Genomic DNA, 25308 nt, shown 5'->3' with positions numbered 1-25308 from the left:
TTTAACGCGAACAGATCCGTAGCAACGCATACAAGCATAATATGGGATCTATACAGCCTTGGTTTCTCGTCAACAGCTAGCGGTCCACGGCTTTCTTCATTGATAAGGCCGTGTTGACGCTTCGAGCCCCAGCAATCAGTGAGGGTCATCCGATGAATGTAAGCCAACTGCGCACAGCTCTCAGACTCCCATGAGAGTCGTATTGCATGGCCAGCCTCCCGGACTCGGATAGTGAACAACCGCGTTGATTCCACTGTGCCTAAGCTACGTTCCAGTGTCGCGTCCGACCACCACTACCACATGCCACACCTCGCGTAGTTGTCAGCCATGTTGGAATACGTACTTTTTTTAGCAGCCGCTGGGTTGATTGTCACGCTGACAGCGTTTTATATAAAACGTGTGTCCTTTAAGTCTAACTGCATTCGTTTTTATCCCATGCCCGGTGATGGCACGTCTAGCTGGAATTTTCTTGGAGTGGCAAGCAATTTCCTTACTACAGGCTTTGATCCCAGTACGGGTAAGTGGCGAAGCTTGTAATTACATTACAATTTGTAATTGCATTACTACTTTGTTTTGTGACCCTATAAGTGTTTTTTTTTCACTTTTCGTCGTTATGTACCCCTAAATGTTAGAACGATAGGCGCGCAATTAAAGAAATAAAAGCGGATAACTTCTTTAGGAAGCCTGCACTTTCCACCGTGACTTCAGATTTTATACTGAGACACTGAAAACAAATGAAAAATGGTTTATAGAAAGTGTGTAAATCTGTTGTTGTGACGCAAATGTGAAATTGTGTCATGAATTCGGTTAGCAAAGTAAAATGGATGCTATAGCGCATACCGATATGATTTCTTGCTGGGTTGCGCAGTAAAGCCCAAAAGACAAGGCCGACTGCGTCAACAGGATCCGAAAGGAAGAGAGGGAACCAAATCAGTCGGTGGCATGGCCTGTGTTATCTGAAATGTAAATCTGCACGATCGAAGCATGGCCTGAAAATGCTGGACCTCCAGCAAGGTATATCCCTTGCTTAAAGGGAAGCTGAAAGCTTTTCCTGAAAAAATGAGTGAAGAGCAGTACGTTGTGGTTTTCAACCCTCTGAATTCGAATATCGCATCGAAATTGGGCGAAAGAAAGCGCAAACATATCTTATTTCGACGAAAAGTGCAGCAGCAGACACGCCCAGCTCGCGCGCCTCGTTTCCGCCTGTGGTTGGTCGGGCGCCTCGTGACGTCAACAATGGTGTTCATCCGGACCGACTGCTGCCGCTACACACGAAGCACGGTGCAAGGTAGTTTGGTGCTGTTTTGCTGAGACTGTCATGGAAAATTTCGAGAGCTTGCGTTTCTCTGAGGAGTTCGCCGTTAAGGGCAAACTCCACGAGAGCGATTTTGCGCGCGACGGTGACGGGCGACGGCTTCGAGCGACAAAACGGGCCGTCTCTTGAACAGATCGCTCGGTGTTGTCACTCGATCGCTCGTTTCTAGAAATCTAGAACTCTTGGCTCGTTGCCCGGAAGTGCTATGAGCGACTAGTCAATAGTGCGAAGCCGGAACTGGGTGTACATAACTCAAATACTACTGTTTGTCGCACGGAACGAGCAAACTATTGAATTTTACACGTGCAAGAATAAGAACCTGGTGCAAGGCCTTCAGAAATATTTTATGCTCCTTTTTCAGTAAAATACATCAACTTAAATTGATAAAGCATGCGTCACGCTAGTTTCAGCGCGTATATTGCTGCCCTCATACCGGGAAGTCGTTGCTCAAAGCCGTCGATCGCGTGGAGTTCGGCTTGCAGGCGACGAGTGAACGCGAAAGCCATCGCCTCGCTTGTCGCGCTGTCGCTGTCACGTGCAAGATCACTTGTAAGGGGTTTATACTTTACTCCCTACATGTACGAGCCGATAGCGAAGAGCCGGCCTCTCCAAGAAGCAAAAAATGCTGGTTCAAGCACTGCTTTCCACGCGAAATGTTCTTTGGCGAGCATGTTTTTTTGCTAAGCTGCATTCAGCGTTCCAGTGAGTACATTTCCGGGCAAACAACTATATATAATGTTATGTTCCTGCATGCCTCCTCGTAGAACGTAAGCGGTGATGAGATCTTCGGCATTTGTGGGCTGCCCCAAAGGTGTCGGCAATATACACAGACGGTTTAAACGCGATAAAAGTTTACCGGCTGTTGTAGCACGTGTGGTATAGAACCTTCATCCGCACGCCATCCGCACGCTACTCGTAACCGGCGAATTCCGTCGGCTATGTGTGACGGTCGGTTTCTCTATGTGTACGAGAGAAGGGGGAGTGCAGCGTCCTGGCGTGAGCAGGCTTTCCAACACATGCAAAACTTTACGCTTTCACTGCGTTATGGTAGCTGCATGCAGGCTGTTTCACAACACACGTGCGTATAGAAAATTCGCGGCGCTTGGAGATGAAACCTGCGTCAAGGGTGGGAGATAAACATGCACCTTCCGTTCAGCGTGCTAACACGAAGTAGAAGCCAAAGCACGCATTATTGATAAACTCCGGTAGTAGTCGTCACGGAAGTGGTTAGAGCACAACACTGTTGTTCTTGAGCGCTTGAAGTTGTTTCGCTTTACAGCAGCCTCCGACTTAGCTGAAAGCTTCTTGTCTTGCAGGAACTAATGGAACATCGTCGCGGCCGCTGGTGTTCGTGCAAACGCAGGCTGCGCAGAACGCCCGGCATGATCGGCCTACCAGTTCAATTGATGCTGCACACGTCAACTACCACTCCTATATAAACACAAACAAAGGAATGTAGGGTCGAGCGAAGCAGATTAGGACGGCACGCACGCAGAAATAAGCCCGGTCAGGCATGGTGCGCGGAGACTGCGAAGAAACGGAACACCAGTGCTGACGTCATTACGCCACGGTTTCCGGTCTCCGCTCGCATCGTCAGCGTCAGCAGCAGCGCGCGGCGCTCGACGGGGGGCGGAGCTACAGCGCAATTTTAACCGACGATTGCGTCGCTTCTAAGTCAAAAATCCCCCCCCCCCCCTTATTTTACCTGCATGGTTTATAAGGTTCCCGCATCAGTATATGAGCGTCTTATTGAATTCGACAGACTTTTCAGTTTCCCTTTAATGGAGAGCTAAAAAGCTCGCACGCGAGCAGACGGAACATTGTCCTCAGTCTAATCAGCGATCGGATAAACACGCGCCATGACACCATGAAATAGAACTAATCTTTTCCACACTATGCGCAGCATAAAGGTATTAGTAAAATAGAGAAGCGGAGTAGCCCTTCAAATTTTTCCTAAAGAAAGCTATTAGAATCGATGAATTGTTGACATTGTGAAATGTTGTTTCGGCATTTTATTAACGTTTTAAAAAAGCTATAGTGTCTATTTTGGCACAGAAAGAACAGCTCCCACTCGTGGACGAAACGAAGTTAGCATCATAGCATGTGTGAAAAAGTATGCAAAGGAAACGAAAACCTCGCTCCAAACATCATACATTATACACGAAACATACACTATACTCCTACACTGAATGCAGCAGAGCATGCCCAGATGGGTCTCGGGCCAATGCTTAGCGAGCGCTTTCTATAAAAGCACTATTCACCAATTAACGAAAACATTATGCGGAATGTATGGAACTGCATTGAAGATAGATGGTAAGGTAAACTGTTGCACTGTACATTTAAAAAAATAATCTTACATCCAATTCGGTGTGTGTGTGTGTGTGTGTGTGTGTGTGTGTGTGTGTGTGTGTGTGTGTGTGTGTGTGTGTGTGTGTGTGTGTGTGTGTGTGTGTGTGTGTGTGTGTGTGTGTGTGTGTGTGTGTGTGTGTGTGTGTAAATAAACAAAATGGCTAGCGTCATACTGCTGTGCTAGCGTCGCTTCCATGGCTTGGACAGTGCAGAACGACTCCATGATGAATCGAGTACTTCGTATCTCTCTTTCGTCCGCACGCGGCGCTCGCGCCAACTCACAACCCCGCACAGGCAAGACACTCCCATTCGAGGTCCACAGTAAACATATCGGGTTATCTGCACTGGCGTGGCAAATTGTTGCATTCAGGTGAACAGCCAACGCGGACCCCACAGACCAATTTACATACTGGATGTTTTGCTTCCACTTATAAGCAAAAAACCTCCGCCAAACATACGAACCATGCAGCCAAAGATACCCAAGCAATTTACTTGAGTTCTTGAGCCACTAAATCCACCCCCCCCCCCCTCACTTGCTCACAAGAAAAGCTTCGAATTCTAAACGGATGCTATACAAGCAATACCACAAGACTCAGTCAGCCTACAAAGCCTCTGCGCTAACGAATCCAATACAATGGATATATTTGTTTCTGTTTCATCATCCTTTTTTTGTTTCTATTTAAGAATAAACTTCCAGGTTACTGTCCTATCACGGATTCGCCTGCAGTTCTAGTAGATAAACATAAATACCCCAGAAAGTGGATGGAAAAAACGGCTTAATTTCTTAATTGTTTAATTGCTAAAGCTTAATTGATAAGAGCATCGCACGCGTAATGCGAAGACGTGGGTTCGTATTCCACCTGCGGTCAGTCATTTTTTCATCCACTTCCATAGCCATTAATCTATAATTTCACTATTTCCATTAGTAATCAAGTAATTTTTCATATGCTGTCCCTGATGTCTTTGTTTGTTGGCTTATTATGATATGACTAATAAAAAATCGGGCCTCTCGGTTTCCCTTCATCTCGTTGATCACACAGCAAAGGCTTCGAATCCGACAGCATTGATACCTGCAGGTAGCATGTGTGGATTTATTGACCAGTTGCCTTCAGCCAAAAAATTCACGTACACGTGACTCCTCCGCCGGAAAGGAAGTTGCACATCCGCCGCCATGGCTTGTGAGTGGTGGCGCTGGCTAACACTCCCAGATTAGTTCTAGTAGATAAACATAAATACACCAGAAAGTGGATGGGAAAACGGCGCCGCGGTAGCTTGATTGGTAAGAGAATTGCGTGCGTAAACCGGAGGCGTGGATTTTATCCCGCCTGCGGCCAATTGCTTTTCATTCACTTTTATTTCCGTTCAGTTATCATAACTTTATTTTAATTAATAAGTATATATAAATAAATATATATATATATATATATATATATATATATATATATATATATATATATATATATATCCAGCATTTACAAAATGTTGGTGGCCACCTTGGCAAGACAGCTCCAGGTGACAAACAGCCAGACATACGAACTGTAGTAGTAGTAGTAGTAGTAGTAGTAGTAGTAGTAGTAGTAGTAGTAGTAGTTGTAGTAGTAGCATACGGTTGTAGTATACAACCGTATACAAGGTTAACAAACATGTGATTTGACATTACAAAATTCACCGACGATTGCAATAATCCCTAATGCGAAATTTGAGCGCACCTCTGTACGTGGTTCATTTCATAGTATATTGGGTGGCGCGGACAATCTATCTCATGCGACACATTGCAGACGGTGCGAAGTGTAGCGCGACTGCCTCGCTAATCGGGAGATCGGAAGAGGCAGCGCGTGGGCCACACGTGAACGCGATTCGCAGCAGCCGCCGCAGACAGACCTCCGCTCATGCAGCTCTTTGTTTCCATATATGGTATCGGTAGACGCACTTGCCGCATGCCATCGGTGAACAGACGACGGCGCGTTACTCTGGTGCCTTCTGGGAGCGGTTGTCGCCGCAGAGCTCGTCTTGCGTAGCACAATGATTTTTTTTCTCACGTTTTCGCCATACCCTCCTCCTCCGCTTTCCTCTTCGGACTCTCTTCGCTATCACCGTCTTTTATCCCCCGCTGCGTTCCGCGTTCACTCTTTCATCCTTCGCTGTGCGTGTTTGCTCGGTTACGCCAAGGGACACCGACGCTAAACGCAGGAACGGGCGCCTAAGAGCTGCACTCTAAAAGCACATGCTATCCTATACAGGAAAAAATGGGTGCACTCATACAGTTACACATCACAATGAAACTACAGGTGCCGAGTTTATTGCAACCAATAGAACGTATTGTGTGCATAGAATGAACACACATATGTCATACATGTAATATATGTATTTAAAAAAAAGAGAGCATGGTTCATTGAGACATTTCTTTACTCAAAGTTTAGGTGGGAGAACCGTCCTTTATCAAGATTGTTGATAAAGCCTCACGATAAACACTCTTGATAAAGACCGATCCTCCGGCCGAACCGTCGAGGAAAGAAACCTCTTAAGGAACCATGCTCTTTTTCTGTAAGTAAGTTGTGCAGCAAGCAAATGCCCGTTGACTCTATTACTCTAAGACTACATATAGGTGGTGGTGATAAACTTTATTGAAAGGGGGAAGGGTAAAGAGGGACGTGGCTGAGGGTTAGGGCTCAAGTAAGGCCCTGGGCCTGCTTGGCCTTTTCCGCCCAGTCCACCAGTTCAAGTTGTCGGTCGACGTCCCCGGAACTGAGCCAGGCTGTCCAGTCAGTCTCGCTGCTGACGGGGGGATGAGAGAACGGGAGCGAGGTGCATTCCCACATTATGTGTGTGAGTGTTCCTGTTTCTGAACAGAGCCTACATTTGTCGCTTTCCCTGCCCCCTGTGATTTTGTTAATGTATTTTGGGTGAGGGTATGTATTTGTCTGAAGTCTCCGAAACGCGACCGCTTGCGTTTTGTCGAGTTGCTTGGCCGGTGGTGGGAGCGCGCGGCGCCTCAAGCGATACCGATGGGCTATTTCATAATAAGTCTCGCAGGGTTCCTCGTGTCTCTCCTCCTCATTCACGCCGTCCGCATCCGCGGACGAGGCTCGGCGCGCGAGATCTCGAGCCAAACTGTGAGCCGACGCGTTGCCGAGCACAGCCGCGTGAGCGGGGGTCCACACGAGGGTTGTCAAGCCGCTTAGGGGGCGTCGTGTGAGGACATGGTACGCCTGTTTGCAAATTCTACCACGGACGAAATTGCCGATGGCCTGCTTGCTGTCGCTGATGACGGTATTCGCTTCCGCATGCATGGCCATGGCAATCGCGGTTTCCTCCGCTTCCACCACTCGGCCAGCCGTGATTGTTGTATGTTCTATCAGTCCTCCGTTGTGATCAGCTACCACCGCAGTCATGAGGTCGCCGCGAGGGTGTCTGGCTGCGTCTGTGTAGACCACTCCATCTTGCGAGCCGTAGCGTCGCCAAATGGCTTCACTACGGGCCTGCCGACGGCCCTGATGGAACTCGGGGTCCATATTGCGGGGTAGAGGTGGGGCATAAATATGCCCCCTGACCTTTCGCGGAATCGTAATGTACTCTGTAACCTCGGGGATAGCCTCGAGACTGAGCTTCCGGAGGACGGTGCGGCCAGCCGGGGTTAGCGAGAGACGACGGACTTGGGCTGTGTGGTGAGCGTCTAAGAGCTCCTCGATCGTGTTATGCATGCCTAAGGCCTCTAGCCTTGCGGTGGCCGCGTGGTCCGGAAGGCCCAAGGCTGCCTTTGTGCTTCGTCGGATCATGGTGTTTAATTTGGCCAAGTCCGTGGGTGCGAGTTTGACATATGGTGTCGAGTACATGGTTCTGCTGGTTATGTATGCCTGCACAAGTCGAAGCAGATCGCCCTCGCCCGTGCCGTGGTGCCGATTAGCCACCCGGCGAATGAGCTGTAGTGTGTAGTTGGTCGCCCTCTGGAGTTTCTTTAACATGAGCCCGCAGCGCAGCGTGTTCTGAAAGTCTAGCCCCAATATTTTGATACTAGGGCGCTCCGGGATGGTAAGTTCTCCGACTTTAAGCTCAAGGAAGCACCTTCTCCGTGGTAATCCCCTGGGACAGCTACTTCTGCCGGGCTTGATCAGGAGGTATTCGGATTTATCCGGTGAGCACGTCAGGCCCCTTGACTCCGCATAAGCTTGTACGACGTCGATGCCGCGTTGCATGATCCCTTGAAGAGCTTGTGGATCATCCGCCGCTGCCCATAACGTCACGTCGTCAGCGTAGAGGCTGTGGTAAAGCCCAGGGATAGAGCACAGCAGTTCCGGGAGCCCGCGCATCGCCGCGTTAAAGAGAAAAGGGGAGATGACTGATCGCTGCGGCGTGCCTCGGCTCCCCAGCTCTATAAATTCAGTTTCATGTTCGCCGACTTTGATCCGGCACTTCCGGTCGGTGAGAAAGTGTCGGACGTATTGGTACGCTCGGTTTCCGACACCCAGTTGGGTCAGGCCCTCGAGCACCGCTGCGTGGGCAACATTGTCGAAGGCCTTCTTCAGGTCGAGGCCCAGGAGGCACCGGAATCGGCGAGCGTCCGCCGGACTTTCGGGTTGCATCACTTGCCTTTTTACGTGAAGGAGTACATCTTGGGAGGACAGGTGTGGCCTGAAACCAAACATAGAGTGGGGAAACTCGTCCCCATCTTCTACGTGTTCATTGAGACGGTCTAGGACCACGTGCTCCATCAGTTTGCCGATGCATGATGTGAGTGAAATCGGCCTGAGGTTGTCCGAATTGAGTGGTTTGCCTGGTTTTGCTATAAAGACGATCGTTGACGTCTTCCACTCTTCTGGGATGGCGCCCGTCTTCCAGCATTCGTTCATGAACTCTGTGAGCTGCTCTATTGCGGCCTCGTCCAGGTTGCGTAGGATCTGGTTGGTAACGCGGTCCGAACCCGGCGCCGAGTTCGTCCGCAGCTTGTAGGCGGCTGCCGACACCTCAGCGAACGTAATGTCTTCGTCTATGTGCGCGTTCGGCCGGCCCTGATACGCAGCAGGTAACGGTGTCTTGAGTTGCGGGCCGATGTACTTGTCTCGCATCTCTGCCAGGAACGTCCCCGGGTCCTGAGCATGACTGTGGATTACCTTGGCCATGTTTCTTCTGCCTTCGACCCTGGTAGTGTCCGGGTCCAGGAGGTGGCGTAGGAGGTGCCACGTCCGGGCTGCGCTGAGGCGTCCCCTCATGCGATCACATATTTGGTACCATTGCTGTCGGGTGACCTCGGTCGCGTGATCGGAGATCTCTGCGTCAAGTCGAGTGATTCTTTCTTTTAGCGCTTGGTTATCTTTCCCCTGCTGTTGCCAACGCCGGAGCATGCTCGATCTTGCCTGCCACATGTGGAGCAGCCTGCTGTCGACGTTGGTGGTTTCCGGGGCGTCTTCCGGGTCAAGATGTTCCGTATGCTCTTCCACGTCGGCCAGGAGTTGGCTCGTCCAGGATGAGATATTGGCGATGGATCCCTCATTGGCTCGCATTCTTCTGGACTCGCGGAACTTGTCCCAGTTTGTAACCGAGAAGCGATGCTTCCGCCGACGCTTGCCGCGTGCATAGATTTCCGTGTGAAGGATGCAGTGGTCGCTGCCCAGAGTTTCGCCAGTGTTCGTCCAGGCGTAGTCTTGCGAGTGGACGACGAACGTCAGGTCCGGGTTAGTGTCCACCTGACCTCGGCTGCCGATTCTGGTGCGGGTGGTAGTATCGTTGATTAGCGTGAGGCCCAGCTCTTGCGCGGCTTCTGCTAGATGTCTACCCTTGCGGGTGTCGCCCAGGTATCCCCACAAAGTATGACCGGCGTTGAAGTCCCCAACGATGAGCAGGGGGCAGTCGCGGCTGACTTTGAGGGCCGAGCGAAAAATCGCATCGAGCTTCGGGTCTGCATGTGGGGCGAGTATACGTTGAGGATGAATAGGCTGGGATCTGACGTGCGCGTCGGGATGATCTCCACGAAAACGTGGGGGATGCCCGAGGGGGGAGAAGTTTCGATGTCGTGGATCGCCGTCACCTGTTCTCGGCTGATGCACAGCTTAAAAACACTGTTTACTATATCGTTGAGCCGGCCAGAAAAGCTAGTCTCCGGCCGAAACGTCGACCTCATAAAGAGTTGTTTTTAAGAAGTGCATCAACTATTCAATTATAACCTTGTTGCCACCGAAGGTATTCGTTGCACCTTCAAGTCATATATATATATATATATATATATATATATATATATATATATATATATATATATATATATATATATATATATATATATATATATATATATATATACAGCATAAAAAAATTACCCCTGGCAGATAGCATAGTTGACTTAATGGACTATTTTACAGTTTACCCAGTTAAATTTCTAAAATACTGTATGACTATGAGCAAAATGAGAACAAGGTGAAAGCAGGAGCCAACGTTTTTACAAGTGAACTTGTCTTTTTAAAGGCCTTATGTCATCTCGAAGAAGACAAGTCCACTTGTCAAAACGTTGGCTCCTGCTTTCACCTTGTTCTCATTTAGTTCATCGTCTTGAATTTGCATCTCCCGCATTCCCCGTGTTTTCCCAAAATTACCTTATGGCACATATTGCAATTTATTAATTGTAGTTGGCAGTCACGTACCCAGGATTTTTTTTCGGGAGGGCGCAACCCAAGGTAACTTTTCTATGCAAATGAGGGGGGGGGGACGAACCTTTACTAGTACAGATGTGAATAACGCCCACCATTCACCATAAAGATGCGGAAAACCGCAAAAAAGAAATAAGGTGTATTGCACAGGTATGCCAGTGAGATACAACTCTCCTTTAATTGGCGAACAAGAAACCGCGTCAAATGGACTCACGCAGGGAAGAAGCGTAAAATAAAATTACTATAGTAGAATACAAATTAAAGAAACCGCAGTTGGCAGCCAAGGCACACGGACCGCACGGGGTTGTGTTGCTCCGCCAGCCGATCATAGAAACAAACAATATCGTGGTCATGCGGCCTCTTCAAAATGGTGTCGTACTCAGGCGGCTCGACTGATAACTGTAGAAGCGTCATTGAAAACACACGGAATTGTTCTTCACTTCCGGTGGTGTTTTCTCTACTTCCTTACTAAATAAGATGATGTTGATTCATAAATATTTTCATAAACAAATTAAATTTGTTGGGTAAACTTGTTGGTTTGGTTAAATTTGTCAATTTTCGTTATTCCTTCGTGTTTGACTGTTTCCTTGGCTCTCTTCAGTGGATCGCTTAATTTCTCAACTCCTTGCGACTCTTGTTTCCAGTTGCCAATTTTGCACGAAAAGTGCCGTACAATTAAGGAAAAGCCAGACGAGGTAACTAGTGACAGTCATATTGCTTATAGGTTAAAGGTTATTGCAGGGTTCGATGATGCCTGCTGCCTTGCATTATTTTATTTTCCACCTTATCTAACCCATATATGGGGTAAATGATTCTGAGGATCTGCCAGCGTCGCGGCGAGCCGTCACTCGGTGAAATAATGGGGCAAAAGGAAAAGCTAAACGCAACTGGCGTTTTCTCCAGCCGCGCAGCTCGTTCCGCGAGCATAGAGACTAGCTCACCGCGAACCGAATCCCTTTCCTGGTCCCTGGATCAGTTTAAACAAAGAAGGTTGAACTAACGAAGCAACAGCAATGCGCGTGACCGTTCAATACATCGTGGCAACTTAACGCATCCCGAGTAAATCGCGCGGGCACCGAATGAATGAGAAAACTGGCCTTCACACCCCTGGAGATTTCGATAACTACCGCCATCCAAAAGGAGGGGAAAAGGCAGCAAAATGTTGACTGCCGAATGGCTATCAAGTCTCAACAGCGATTTGGCGGCGCTTTAGGAATGTGTGTGAGGAGTGTTGGTGTGGGCGGGGACGGGGGTTATGCTGCTGAATTTCGGTGGGGGGGGGGGCGCCCCCCCCCTTGGGTCGTAGTCGGCGAATTTGCAAGGCTGTCCACTTGAAGCGAATTCTGAGGTTAAAGCGAGCTTCGAGATATGCGCGGCCCTTCATGCGGTAAAAATGTGCTGTTGTCCCACTTATTCTTGACAAAACACCGTTTTATCCACTGAATCATAAAAGTAACTGGAAGGGCAATATATGCCATTGCCCATTTTATGAATGAATATTTGTAAACTGGTGTCATCCTAATATCTGCGAACTAAATTGATACGTCTTGCCAACTCACTGACCGCAGTTGGTCAATTGCAGCATGTAGCGTAAAGTAATTAATTAAGAACTTAGTGAAATTTTGCTAATTAGTCAATTACGAATATTGGTTTCTCGTGCAATAATGCCCACCTCGCCTAGAAAAACGTTCCATATGCGCTCCAATAATTTCATATGTTTTGTCATGCGATCCTTACAGAAAGTATAAAAATATTATGCGGAATTCATAAGTATTCTGTAAAAATTGCAAAGAAGCCATACAAAAAATACATACAATTATTGAGCTGGCATACGGAAAGTTTCAGAAAGGTTATTGTATACTAATTATAATGCTGCTAAGGAAGAGAATTGGGCTATCTGTCACCAAGTGATTTTTTAAAATTCTCTGTAGTCTTAAAGAATACCGCGGTGTAATGGGACATGACACGATAACGTCAGTGCTATATCTGTGCGCCCTCGAAAGTTACAAAGGAACCTTACGAGCTATCAGCGCGTTACAGGTAACTACGATGGATCAAAAAGCCCATCGCCCAAGTTCTGCAACTCATAGGTTAGCTACGTATAAGTTGTAAGCAATAATATAAAATACAAACACATATCAGAATGGTGGTCAAGTGCAGGAAACGAAGCATACTATATCAGAAGAAACAAAAAATGTAGTAATGATGCATGCGGAATGCAGGCGGACGAAAGGGAGCTTCGAGTTCAAGTAATTATGGTCGCGTTTAGTGCGCACCCAATAAAGTTCGTGGTTTTTCTTTCATGCTCACACGTGCATATACACGCGCGCGCACACGAAGACGCAGTCTCTCAAGCTATTAGGAAGGTGGCGTTACATCATAGTATATTCAGAGCTGCGCGTTCGCGTTCTTGATTTTTTTTTTAAATCCAGCCTACTTTTTCCCGTCTTTTTTGACGACCATTTCTTTCACGGCAAAACTTACCAGAGTTTTGTGGTACTATAGTTCCCATACTTACGGGCGTCTTCCGGTAACTATTTACGTTGGCTTATTATGTAATATACAGGGTCTTCCGGTAATATTTACGTTGGCTTATTTTGTAAGTACTTACAGATGTAATATTTCACGTAAAACCGCTTACGCCCAATAGGTGCTTGCGTTTTTTTGCATTTGAGGATTGCTGCGACTACAGACAACGCACTCGGAGTGGGGTTGGGGTGGGGGCGTCATCAGACTGATAAAGCATATCGAATCTGTTGGAAAATTACTACTTAGTCATTAGGTAAATGAGAGGGGGGAAAATCCGCCAAGAAGAATCAGAGGCAGGGAAAGGTCTACGCAACAAGTGAGCGGTCCACCTTGCCGTTTTCTTCATATTTGCCTCCCTGTTTTTTGACAGCTAAAATATTCAACTCAACCACCTAATCCAATATTTCGTCTTGTTCTGATGGGTTCCACGTATACATTATAACGTCGCCTTAAAAGAGCGGAATTGTAAGTTTGCTGAAATTAGCGTAACGCATTGCAAGAGATTTCAATATTTTAGAAAGGCAAACTTGCTCGAAGTTTTCAGAAACAGCTTCTTATACATATGCAGATATGGGAACAAAGGCCTTTCTTAGTGTTTTCAACCCTCACCCTCCACGCCAAAACCTAGTCCTCGCCTCACCCTTTCGTTGTAACGTTTACCTTCCCTCTCTGGCCCTAACAATGTACGAAAATGTCGCATCCGCCCCAATATCTTTTTCTCTCTCGTTTTTTTTTCTTTTTGCGTTTCATAATCAGTTTACTGGTTCCCATAGGGTAGGAGCTACCCCTGTGTGTGGACATTAGTAAATAAGCACACTTATAAAACTTGGCACTAGTTAAACATAGTGCTATGAAAAGACGGTCAGAAAGATTTTTTCTAAGACTTTTGGTAGCCAACCGGACTCTTGACTGGTTATCATCCCTGCCTTCCTTTCATTTCTTCCTCTCTCTCAGCCCTGTCAGTGACGCACTGCAATATTGAACTCTTGGAGAAAATTCTCTTCGTACAGCAGCCGCTTGATTTTAAAAAATGTGGTATGCTATCATTCCATTCAAAATTCTAAACCATCAAGCCGAACGACGACGTCACTTTGCTTACAGGCGCCTTCACCAATATCTGGGCCCGTATCCACAGAAAGCTCTTGTACTAAGATTGCTTGTAAATGCAAATCCTATCCAATCCTGATGCGGGAGCTATTATTAGCGTAGGCAACAGCTGAGGAAAACGAGCCCTTACGAACGAAAATCTTTGTGAATTTAGTCCATGCGTAGTCCGCTAGGCTCGCAACGTGATCACTGCTCCTGCTTCAATATATTCGCCATTGGCAAAAATGTACTTGTCCAAACATGGAAGACGAGAGGCGAAAGAAAACGTGACGTCAAAGTAAGAAATTTTTCCTGATTTAGGGAGCCAACTGCAGCAAAAGGCGAAACGAAGGTACTGACAATCGTTCAGCAGAAATATCGTTAGAGTGTGAAGAAAAATCACCCTTTTGGTGACGCGGATTGACTGGAAGGCGCATCTTGCAATAACGACTGAAAACCATTATTTTAGGTCGGTAACTAGTCGCCGAATATTTCAGACCGGTTCTACGGAAATTGCGGGAAAGATTAAAGAATTTTCATGCGAAGAAAAAAAATGTCATCCATCTGACAATGGCCAATATCCAAGGCCGGTATTAGCGAAAAAAATTATTACGCTAGTTTTGTTGGTAAGAGCATATGCTATCCAGTCAGGATAGGGAAAATACTATTTGCGAAGGCGGCCGGCGGATGGTAAACAGCTTTTACGAATGAAAAGCTTTGTCAATTAGGCCCCATCATCATAAACAGTGGTGAGTCAGTTATTTTTTAAGGGTCTACGTAACAAGAAGGTGCACCTTGGAGGCAGAAAGTTTGCAGGCGATTCGCTAAGCAGAAGCGTTCTTTTTTTTTTCTTTAACCATGAATATATATAATACACTGCTCGTTGTCTTTGAAATGCGAGTTTGGGCTACGTACTTAAAGTTGGCTGCATAAATACCTGATCCAGGACCTTGTTTCTTCGTGGCGATCCTCAGGTGTGCCTTAGAATAAGGGGATAAACTCTATTGTCCGAACTGCTTATTATCCGAGCCGAGAAGAATAAATGACTGCGTCGTGTCACGTCAGATCGGGGAATGCATTGAAAGTTATAGCATCACGAAATGCTGTTAACATACACATCTGGGGACCAAATTCGCAAAGCTTTCCGTTAGCAAGACGTGTTTGACATTCAGCGGTCGCCTTTACTAACTATATGCTCACTGCCACTATTGACTTGTGCTTGTTCTTACTATCTGATCTAGCGCGTTGAGAGACAGAAGTAAGGGGAAATACACTCTCTTGTTTCATGAGTTATGGTTGCAGCTCTTCAGAACCTGCTCCGTCGGAACACGCTCGTTGCATGAGGAAGTTGGAAGCGTTATCATGCGTGGACGTGAGCATGTTAATCATTTAAGAAATGAATGGGGTCTTAGTTCTTGGGGGGCAATATTGCGATACAAAATGAGAAACACGTGCACTGCATGGTTTACCTGTGGCAGGACACTCGTAACGGATGACAGTGCATAGCCCTGGATTAGAAGACTTCTTTAAATTGTAGTTCGAGATTCACCGGCTCCATCACTGTTGTTTTGTTATCTCCGTATTCATTATCATATTGCTCGTTATTCATGGGTCCACTAACTACTGCGGGCATTTACATACTAGTCAGTTTGTATGTCTGGCACCGGAAGAATTAGTGTTTTTTTTTTCTTCAAGCAGCATGTAGACCAAATATGCTACTGACCACAGCTCTCTGTCTTAGCTCTCTATTACTGCTTACACATTCAGGCATAATCTAAGAGTGACGCACGAACTTCACCCAAAGCTCATGCTCGTGTCACAAAACATACACACACGAACGCAGTTTCGATTACGCTTCCTCGATGACAGGCAGTGCGACAGTAAAAAAGAAGCAACCACCTATATTCCGGTGTGATGCTAAACAATGCAAGTCCCGTATTCACAAAAACCTGTTACGCTATATAGAACTCTTCGCAAGAGAAATTTTCTGCCAGTCCTGAAGCTGTGCATTATTAAAATGATGAGATCCGCCCAACGACAAAGAGCACGTAAGAGCGCAAGGCTTTGTGAATTCGGCCCCAGCTTATTCCCCCCCCCCCTTACCAGAACACGTAGAGAGAGAGAGAGAGAGAGAGACCAACTTTATTGAAAATGCCTGCAGAATCGGTTAGGCTCCCTCCAGGCAGGGAGGACAAGCCTTTACCGCGACGCGGCCACTACATCAGTCTCGTGCGTTGTGCTCCTCGAGGTCTTGGTTCCTCGCCACTTCCGCGTGTCCGAGAGGGCCGCCGCCCCCTTCCTGGGGGGTGCTGCCCCCCTTCTCCTCGGTTTCGCGCGGTCGCTGCCTCTCTAGAGCTGTCGAGACCTGCTGGACGGCCTTGAGTTGTGTCTCTTCATCATAGCTCCTCGTTGCAGCCTCTAGCTGCGACGAGATCGTAGTCTTCTCGCTGGCTTCTCGCGGATTTACGCTACAGTCCCAAAGGATGTGAGCCGCGGTGGCTCTCTCCTTCGCGCAGTCTACACACGTCACTCGCGTACACGCTCGGACACACGTGCTTAGCTAGCACCGGGGTGAGCAGGGACCCCGTCTGTAACTGTCTGTATAACACTGCCTCCTTCCGGGTAAGCCCCGGGTGAGGTGGCGGCACAGTCTGTCTGTTCAGTCTGTACTACTTCACTATTTCGTTGAAGGTGGTCATCTTGTCCTTGGCACTGCACCGCGACCAACACTCTGAGTCGGCCGTGCTTGCAGCTGCGCAGTTGGTTAGTTCCCGGCCGGCCGAGTTGGCCGTCTCGTTGTGGTTCACGTTCCCGCGTTCCGACACGTCACTGCCCATGTGGGCCGGAAACCACTTGATCACCACAGCACTTTTGCGTCCGATGTCTTCGGCCTTGCGCCCAGTATGCGCGCGGCCTCACTACATACCCTACCCTTGGCGTAGTTCTTCACTACACAACACTGTAGTGCGTCCGGGGTCGGAGACGGCCAAGGCGATGGCCACCTCCTCCACCCGGTGCGCTTCTCGAGTCCGGACGCTCGCCGCGGTCTTCGTTGCACCCGTCGATGCCCCGATAGCCACCGCCGCGTATGCGTCGCTGCTCGCTCGATACTCCGCCGCGTACACGTAGACGGCGCCTTCTTCTCTGGCGTGGAGGTCCACGAGAGCCCTGGCTCTCGCCAACCTCCGCTCCTTGTTGTGCTCGGGGTTCACGTTGCTCGGGATCGGGCAGACCCTGAGCTTTCTGTTGATGCTATCCGGTATGGGTACGTCTTTCTTCTGCTTGCCTTTCCTCGGCTCGAGGCCAAGGACCCGCAGTATCTGTCTTCCGGTTCTCGTTTCAGAAAGACGTTCGATTTGCGCCGTTCTCTGTGCTTCGGCTATTTCGTCCAGCGTGTTGTGGACTCCCAGCGCCATGAATTTTTCGGTGCTCGTGCTCCCAAGGAGACCTAGTGGCGCCTTATACGCCTTGCGTATGGTGGCGTCTATCTTTTTACGTTCGCTCGGCCTCCAGTTGTAGAAGGCGGCCACGTACGTTATGTGGCTAACTCCGAAGGATTGAGCGAGCCCAGTCAGGCTCGCCTCCTTCATCCCCGCTCTTCTGTTGGACACCCTCTTGATGAGTCTCATTGCCGCAGGCGCTTTGCCCGCGAGCTTGTTGACCGTTTCACCGTTGACTCGGTTTCGCTGGATGACCAGCCCGAGCACTCGAATCTTCTCGACCTGCGGTATTACTTAACCCCCCGCTGTCTTGACCATGATGTTGGGCCGCTCGTACTTGACTTCCATATTCTTTCTTTTCCTGCCCGCTCCTGTCGATGGAATCACCAGCAGTTCTGACTTGGCCGGAGAGCAAACCAGTTCAGACCCGCCCAGCTGGTCCCCGATGGCGTTGACCGCTTCTTGCAGCGTTGTCTCGATGTGTCCGTCGCTTCCTCCCGGTACCCATAGCGTAACGTCGTTGGCGTAGATGGTGTGCCGGACTTCCGCTACTCTTTCTAGCCGGTTGGCCACCCCAGAACACGCACTCACAAAACTTCTCTTACATAAGACCGCTTCCTCATGGGCCAGCGTTCTGACGCCAGCCGCTCATGGCAGCGACCGACGTGATAACGAAACGATCATCGCGGTGATGGCGAACCGCAGAAAGCACTTACGAAATAGGACCCGTATTCACAAAGTGCTGTTACGACATAATTGTTCGCAAGAGAAAATTTCAGCCATTCCTGGTGCTGGATCTACATTAGCGAAATCGGCCAACCAATGGGAAATGAAAACTTACGAACAAAGGGTTTTCTTCTTATTTGACATGAAGACTCGTATTCATAAAAAGGTTCTAAAGCTAGAGCGGTTCGTAAGAGCAAGTGTCAGCCAATAATTATGTCGGACATCTGATTAACGAAGGAGGACGGCCAATCGTAAACAGCACTTTTGAATGAAAAGATTTGTAATAATTTAGGCCCGATAATTATTGTGATTATGGTCCATGACTACCGCAAAACTGTACGGCAAGCGAACAAATTCCTAAAGGCCAAATCTCCAAGAGTACACCACCGTGGCACCACCGCGCTGATTTCCTCGCGGAAATTACCGATCCGTGACGCCAGCTAATCGAAAAGAAGAAACGTACAACAAAATAACAGCTAAAACGGCCGAACACGCAAACTGGCATAAATTCACAGAGCTGCGCCGTTCGCACGCAATTTCTTAGCCAAAAATTTCTTACGCTTAGATAAGGGTGCAACCGAGGTGCCAGTGCATTTAATTACGGCGTTGTGCGAGAGCGAGGATGAAGCAAAGCTCGGATTAAACGACAAGGAATGAAAGAAGCGCTGTCAGCTGATAGCATGATAGAACATCACGTATCTGTAGGTGGGGCTATATTCTTACGGTAAATCACTGCACACTCCTATTCGACAGTTTCCTTTTCCGGGCGTCTGGTACAGCGTCTACAAGCGCAACCGCGCTCGCCCGTTCACCGTACCACCGTCAAACGAATTCCCGTGGAAGTGTAACGCATTCTTCTCACATTTCTGCGAGGGACAGGACTGATGGACACTTTGTGACATATTTGACGTAGAAAGGGACACTTAGGCGGACCAATTGCAGGCCAGGTCTAGCAGGCTAACCCGGTCTGTAGCAACATGACCACCACCACCACCACCACATTACAAAACGACTAAATGTCTTTATATCAATACTAATTACGGAAAGGAAACACAGAAAGCTCCATAATGAATAGTTTATGTGGCATCAAGGAAAGGCCACCAGCATGCGTACGTTCAACGGTATGGTATGGGATCCCGCCACACACGGTTGCAGGTGCGCTTCCAATGCCGCGCATAGACTCAATATCAGCTCCCTTGGACACCTGTATCGTATAAGGTGTAGGTCGGACGAAATACATGGGCGTTCCGCTTACTTTTGTGCTTCAATGCATAAAAGAGCATCTTCCTAAAAAAGTAAGTGGAACAACATTTTTACGGTATGTTTGATGGCACATATCTCCAAAGTGGCGTCATTCTCGAAATTCATTTCAAGTGGATACGTCTTGCAAACTCACCGGCTACATTTCGTAAATTGCAATATGTGCCGTAAAGTAACTAATTCAAAAGATAATGAGTGATTATTTGTTAATTAGTTGGATATGTATTTCGATTTCTTGTGCTAGTTGTGTCCGCCTCTTCGAATAATCCAGCTCAATGACTAGAATTGTGTTATCTGCAATAGGCGATCTTTAAAATGTTCATAAAACTTACAAATGACCACCCTGTATATTGGATCCCAGGCCGCTTTACGACGATACCCTGCTCACCTATTACACTACGCTTCATGGCGCCATGAATCTTTGTAGTTCATCACAATCGAGAGGTATAGACCAACTTGACAGGCCATGTTCGCAAAAAAGTTGTCACCCACATAGAAGACGCTTTCCCTTAACACGATTGGCTCATGCGACGATTATTCGCTTCGTTCGTGAGCTGTATTTTATTTCGCAGCATCACGCTTGTTCGAGCAGTCCACATGATTTTCGTATCAGTGGTGGTACGTGATTTTATCCACCATTTCTTTTGTATATATATATATATATATATATATATATATATATATATATATATATATATATATATATATATATATATATATATAAACGAGAAGAGAGGGGGTTAACCGAGGGTCCCGAATTTTTATTAGTCATATCTTGGCTTCTCATTATATATATATATATATATATATATATATATATATATATATATATATATATATATATATATATAGGTGTCATTGTATTTACGTCCCGTTTCATATCATAGACAGTATTGTCATCCGTCGTGCGCATGCGTTCGTTCATACCGTAGACCACAGAATAAGCAAAACCGTGCGTACAGACACTACGTCACTTCGACTTAGTGCTGAATTGAAACTATGAACAATGTAATAGAAGGCTGAGGCTAACAACAGGGAAGACGACAGCGGATTGTACAACACGGACAAGTTTTGATAATTAGAAACGTCTAGGCGATTTTTCCTTGTTTCATTTCGCATGAAGAATTATAACCTCAGAAACATTGGAAAAAAAATGATCATCCGCAGCCCTATGAGCGAGAGAAAGCTCAAACTAGAAAAAGAAAGCTAGACACGATAGAAGTGCTCGAAACACACCAATGACAAACTTGACGCTTGTCATGGACGGGCACCCCAGTTCTACCTGCTACTACTCAAAGTGTCATGCTGAGTATAAAAAGTCATGGCTAGAGCGCGCATAGAGAAACACAGCCCAGCAGTCGTTTGGGGGAAGTTCACAACACAACATGAATGTCACTGCCTCCCACAGCAGCAAGCGTCCAATGCAATTATGCACTAAAACTGCGCAATGAGCTTTGAGATTACAAATCAGAGCGCGCCACAAAGATATAAGCAGCCGATATCTTCAGCTATTAGTTGTTGCCTGGCCTATCGACCACAACAGTGCGTTCCCACGCTTCCCTGCATCAGCTTTGGCGGCGCAGATAGACATAATTATGTTCGTAAGAAAGCTACCCCCATAGCGTAGAAATCTTTTCTTACGCCGGCACCTGCGATGGCGGTTTAAGTTTTTGTGAATCTACTTTTTTTTCCTTTGTAGCTCTTAGCTACGTTTCGCTGGATGTCTCACTTTCCCTTAATCTACTTACCCTTACTATTGGCACAAGTTGTCAAGTTAGCGCCTGTGCTACCATTACATACACGCCTTTTTTTTCGACTTCAGCGCTCATCTTTGCAGCGGCGAGCGTCGCAAGCTTGATGATCTTACGAACAGTTTTAGCTTTGTGAATACGCTTTTGTCGTAAGACTTTTCTTACGCCAAAATTTGTTCGTAAGTTTGCTTAGTAAATTCTGCATCTGATCTACCCCTCACGATGCGAGGTCTTGCTTTTAAGGCCTGTGTGGTCTACCTGCTGTTACCTCTATGTACCGATTTTTGCGATTAGCTATAGCGAAGTCGAGAATAGAGTATTGTGTGTACCTACGTCACTAGCTGCAGCGAAAATTCCCTGCCTTATTTATACTACAAGGTCATTTGGTTGGTTCGCAGTCTTTTCAACCTCCAGGACTTGTTCCCTTTTTTGTCAGCAGCCGAGATGCTATGTTAATTGATAAGAAGCATGAGTCATTTGTTTTACAGTGAAATAAAAACATAGATAAGTTGTTACAGAAACGAAACCAAATTTGCATACAGCAATCCAAAGATATATGCGATTTTTCCTCCAGATATGGGTACTTGTTCGAGAGTGTGGAAATATGAAATTTTTGCTTTCAGCCCGTCTGCCTTCACACTTAGCCAGGGCTGCTTAACAGGTAGGACCGCCGGTTAACAATTTTACCATGTTGCTGTGCTAACGTAAGCTGCGTATGGTTGTACTAATACTTGCAGAAACGGAGAAGGGAAGCCTTGTACTGCCTTCTAGAGGGGGTCATGGGCCTAGTCAAGCTGTCGATGCAGCTTTTAGCTCTGGACCCTTTCCAGAACCCATTATTTCTGGAAAAATAAAATATTCATATTTCGTTCATATTTCATACAATGGCAAACAAATAGTCGATATTGCATTGAGATATTTTACGTTGCACACATATCAAAATTGACAGAAATATACTTCGTGTGGGAATTAACGACGATGATACACGTGTATATTATACGTAACGTGGCGGCTTAAAGTTTTCGCCGAGTAATCGGCAGGGAGTTTCGCGCTGAACAAACATTTCCATCTGTAATTATAACAAGTATACCAGACATATAATGAACATGACAGACATAAGCAGCATCCCTAATCAATGCAGCAGTAAGCAACACTGAAAGTTTGCTTTGCCTTTCGTACATAATTTTTTATCTGCACTCGTTTCAGAATATTCTTGCTCTTAGTATAATAGTGCCAGTAACACGCTTTTGCTTATCTATCCGGACGCGAGCCTTTATTGTGAGGATGCATGATACATCGAAGGTAGTGCGCACGGATTGCCTCGTTCGATTTGCTTGGCACTGCACACAGGTATTCATTATTTACGTTGTAACAGTCCATCAGACTCGCTACACGCAGTGCACGCTGTTAGGATCGGCCTGCAGGGGTACTGCTCTGCAAAACTATCTCAGCCCGCTGAAGGTTCTTCGATCGATCCGCGGTGGTGGCGCCCTTCAGAGAACCAGCGAGGACGACAGCGCTAACCGACCATGAACTTCCTTTGGAGAATTTGAGACTACGGCAGCGTTAATCCACCATGCGCCTCGTTCGGAGAATCGGCGACGGCAGCAGGGCGGGCCACGTTTGGCGCCCCGTGTTTTGTTGGTTGATTTGCCGGGTCTTCATGGTCCTACTTCAGTGGCAGGAAGAGCTTCCCGAACAAAAGGGTGCTTTGCGGTACGTGGGGCCCCAGGATTCGTGACAGTCTGCTGACACTCGTGGCGACTACAGGAGAAAGGTAGCTCTGGAATTCAGAGGCGCCGGCTGGGGTCAGGCGTGACCATCTGTCTACGGGGACACGCTCAACTCGGGTTCTGGGAATCCAAAGTGCGTACGTGTGTGTGTGAGCCCTCCTCCTCCAAGTCGGGTCGACTACGGCCGAACGACTATGGATAGTCCGATTGTACAACCGTTTCCCTCACCTAGGGATCTAGGGAGAATGTAGTTTTTATAAGCAGCTGTTTGTCGCTGCTAGATAGTGCTCGTCAGTGTGCTCGTGAACTGCGTGCTCGTCAGTGTGTTCTGTGATCGTGCTCGTGAGCTGTGTTCTCGCATGCTGTATGCTTCGTCTTGCGGGCTCCATTTGGGAGTCGCGCTAGACTGTGTAAACGTATCCCATCTTCTAATGTAATTAACATGTACATAAATCCTGATCGCCTAGTCCTGTCCTCCCAAGTTCCTCCCTACGACCTTCAACCCCTTCAAATGGTGGCAGCGACGAGATCGTCCGACAACTCCTACAACGCAGGTACGTAATAAAGACAACTAAGATATAGGGGGGCTAGATGATGTACCGTTTGTAACATGGTCTTGCAATGTTGCAACAGCGAAGGATTGAAACCATAGGAAAGGACAGAATGATCTTCTTTAGGGCCTGTTGAACTATTACAATACCAGCTAGAAAGGTTTTCTTTTTCTTCCTATAAAGACATCACTAGGGGTAAACTTTCTGTACAGCACTCTGGGTGTTATTCCTCCACGGGCGCGCAGAAATCAGCCTTCCTGTTTGCTAAACACCAAGACCTCGGTGTTTAAGAAGACTCATAACTAGTGTCTGGCGCTCACACGAGGGCATGGCCACTATCTACAAGCTCCCCTTGATTGGCTCGTCTCCCCCTTCTTCCTTGTCTTAGTGAGAAACGAATAATGTGACACACAGAAAGACATTGCTCTTTTACTCGTAGCCAACGTAATACTCATCAAAAGGACTTGCTGCTGGGCAACCTGGTGCGGTTTACTGTACATTCTGTTTAACGACGCGAAAAGTAGGCAGCCCACAGAGAACACGGCACACACAAACGCCTGTGTGTATCGTGTTTACTATGGGATGTCTGCTTGTCGCGCCGTTAAAAAGCATGTATAGCAATCATAATCATTATAGTCATCATCATCATGCTTGACTTATTCCAGTGCAGAAGAGGAGCCTTTCCAAGCAATTAACGATTACCCTCGTCTGATTCTTTGTACGCCTCAAAATTTCCTAATCTCGTCACGCCACCTAGTACTCTGTTGTCTTGGGCTGCGTTACCTTTCCCTTGGCACCAATTAGATATGTTACTCCAATAGGTCTCCAGTTATCTGCTCTGCGCAGTGCATGACATGCCCAATTACATTTGTTTTCCTTTTACCCTCTACTGGTTAAGACCTACACCGGTTACCTACATTTCTTTGCTTTCTAATCCATGCCGCAGGAATCCTGTGTCTTAATGTTATATGCATCATTTTTCGTATCAAGTTTTATTTGTTCTTTTACATCAGGTTAGGCTAAGACCCGCAACATTGCCAAGTTTCAGACTATTCTTCTTCAACCATGTGTGTGAGAAAGTGCTGATGCGCGAAATAAGAAAGAAAAGCATAAAGCACAGAAAGACATGCACGCATAAAGCTGCGCTCAACTTTCGGATTAGGAAGTATTGTAATAGTTGGTGAATTTTGTTTTGTTTCTTTGTTCATACGGAAATATACACCGTAAATGAGGTCGCGGCTGCAGCGCACTCTATTATTCTGTTCTGCACAACTTATTCACACGAAATTAAAGTACTGCCTTAATCTTTATCAACTAGAGAATTGCAATCCTTTTCAGACGTTCTGGGGTGTGTGCGTACAAAGAAAACTTACCCGAAAACTATTTTTAAAATTTTAATATACTATATACTTGTAAGTGTGTAATTGCAGGACGGAAAATTAAACAATAACGATATATGCTCCCAGGACAACATGACTTACTCGGGTAATAACGATATATAGAGGCCATAAACTCAGTAAGCACTGATGATTGTCTCGTGAAATTTCAGAACTTTAAAGGAAAGAAAAAAGTGAAGTTTAAATGTGGTCATTATTCGTGCTACATATTTATAAAATCTGAAACGTTCTACACCCAAAATTATTAAATTAAAGTTGCTCTGAAATGTTCCTTTAAGTGTCCGCACACATTAGGTAAGAATTCCTGAAAAGAAAAAAATATTTTGGCTTTCTGACACACACACAGAGGTCATCCCTCGTCGGTAGTACCCGTGCTTCAACAGCGACTGTGCGCCAATGTTTAACAAGAAGGTATGGCATGACCGCACTCGTCAATGAGTTAAGTCTTACCAGCAAGTTCAAAATGCAATCCGAGCAACGTATGATGCAGATAAGCGTAACGGGCATGAATATAAACTTCCTCATGTTGCCTCACT

The 25308-nt window shown here is 46.8% G+C and overlaps 1 protein-coding gene across 1 annotated transcript in view; it reads left to right on the top strand.

The window, feature by feature from the left end:
• Nucleotides 1–283: 283 nt before the first annotated feature.
• LOC142583298 (cytochrome P450 4c3-like) overlaps nucleotides 284–25308 on the top strand; it is a 199778-nt gene continuing 174753 nt past the window's right edge. Inside the window, exon 1 of the mRNA XM_075693722.1 lies at nucleotides 284–517. Coding sequence (XP_075549837.1) covers nucleotides 328–517 — 190 coding nt within the window. The 5' untranslated portion in view covers nucleotides 284–327. The remainder of the gene's footprint in view (nucleotides 518–25308) is intronic.

Source organism: Dermacentor variabilis, chromosome 1, assembly GCF_050947875.1.
Source record: "Dermacentor variabilis isolate Ectoservices chromosome 1, ASM5094787v1, whole genome shotgun sequence".
Taxonomy (NCBI): domain Eukaryota; kingdom Metazoa; phylum Arthropoda; class Arachnida; order Ixodida; family Ixodidae; genus Dermacentor; species Dermacentor variabilis.
Note: the sequence above shows the minus strand (reverse complement) of the source record. Positions and strands in the feature narration are given on the sequence as shown.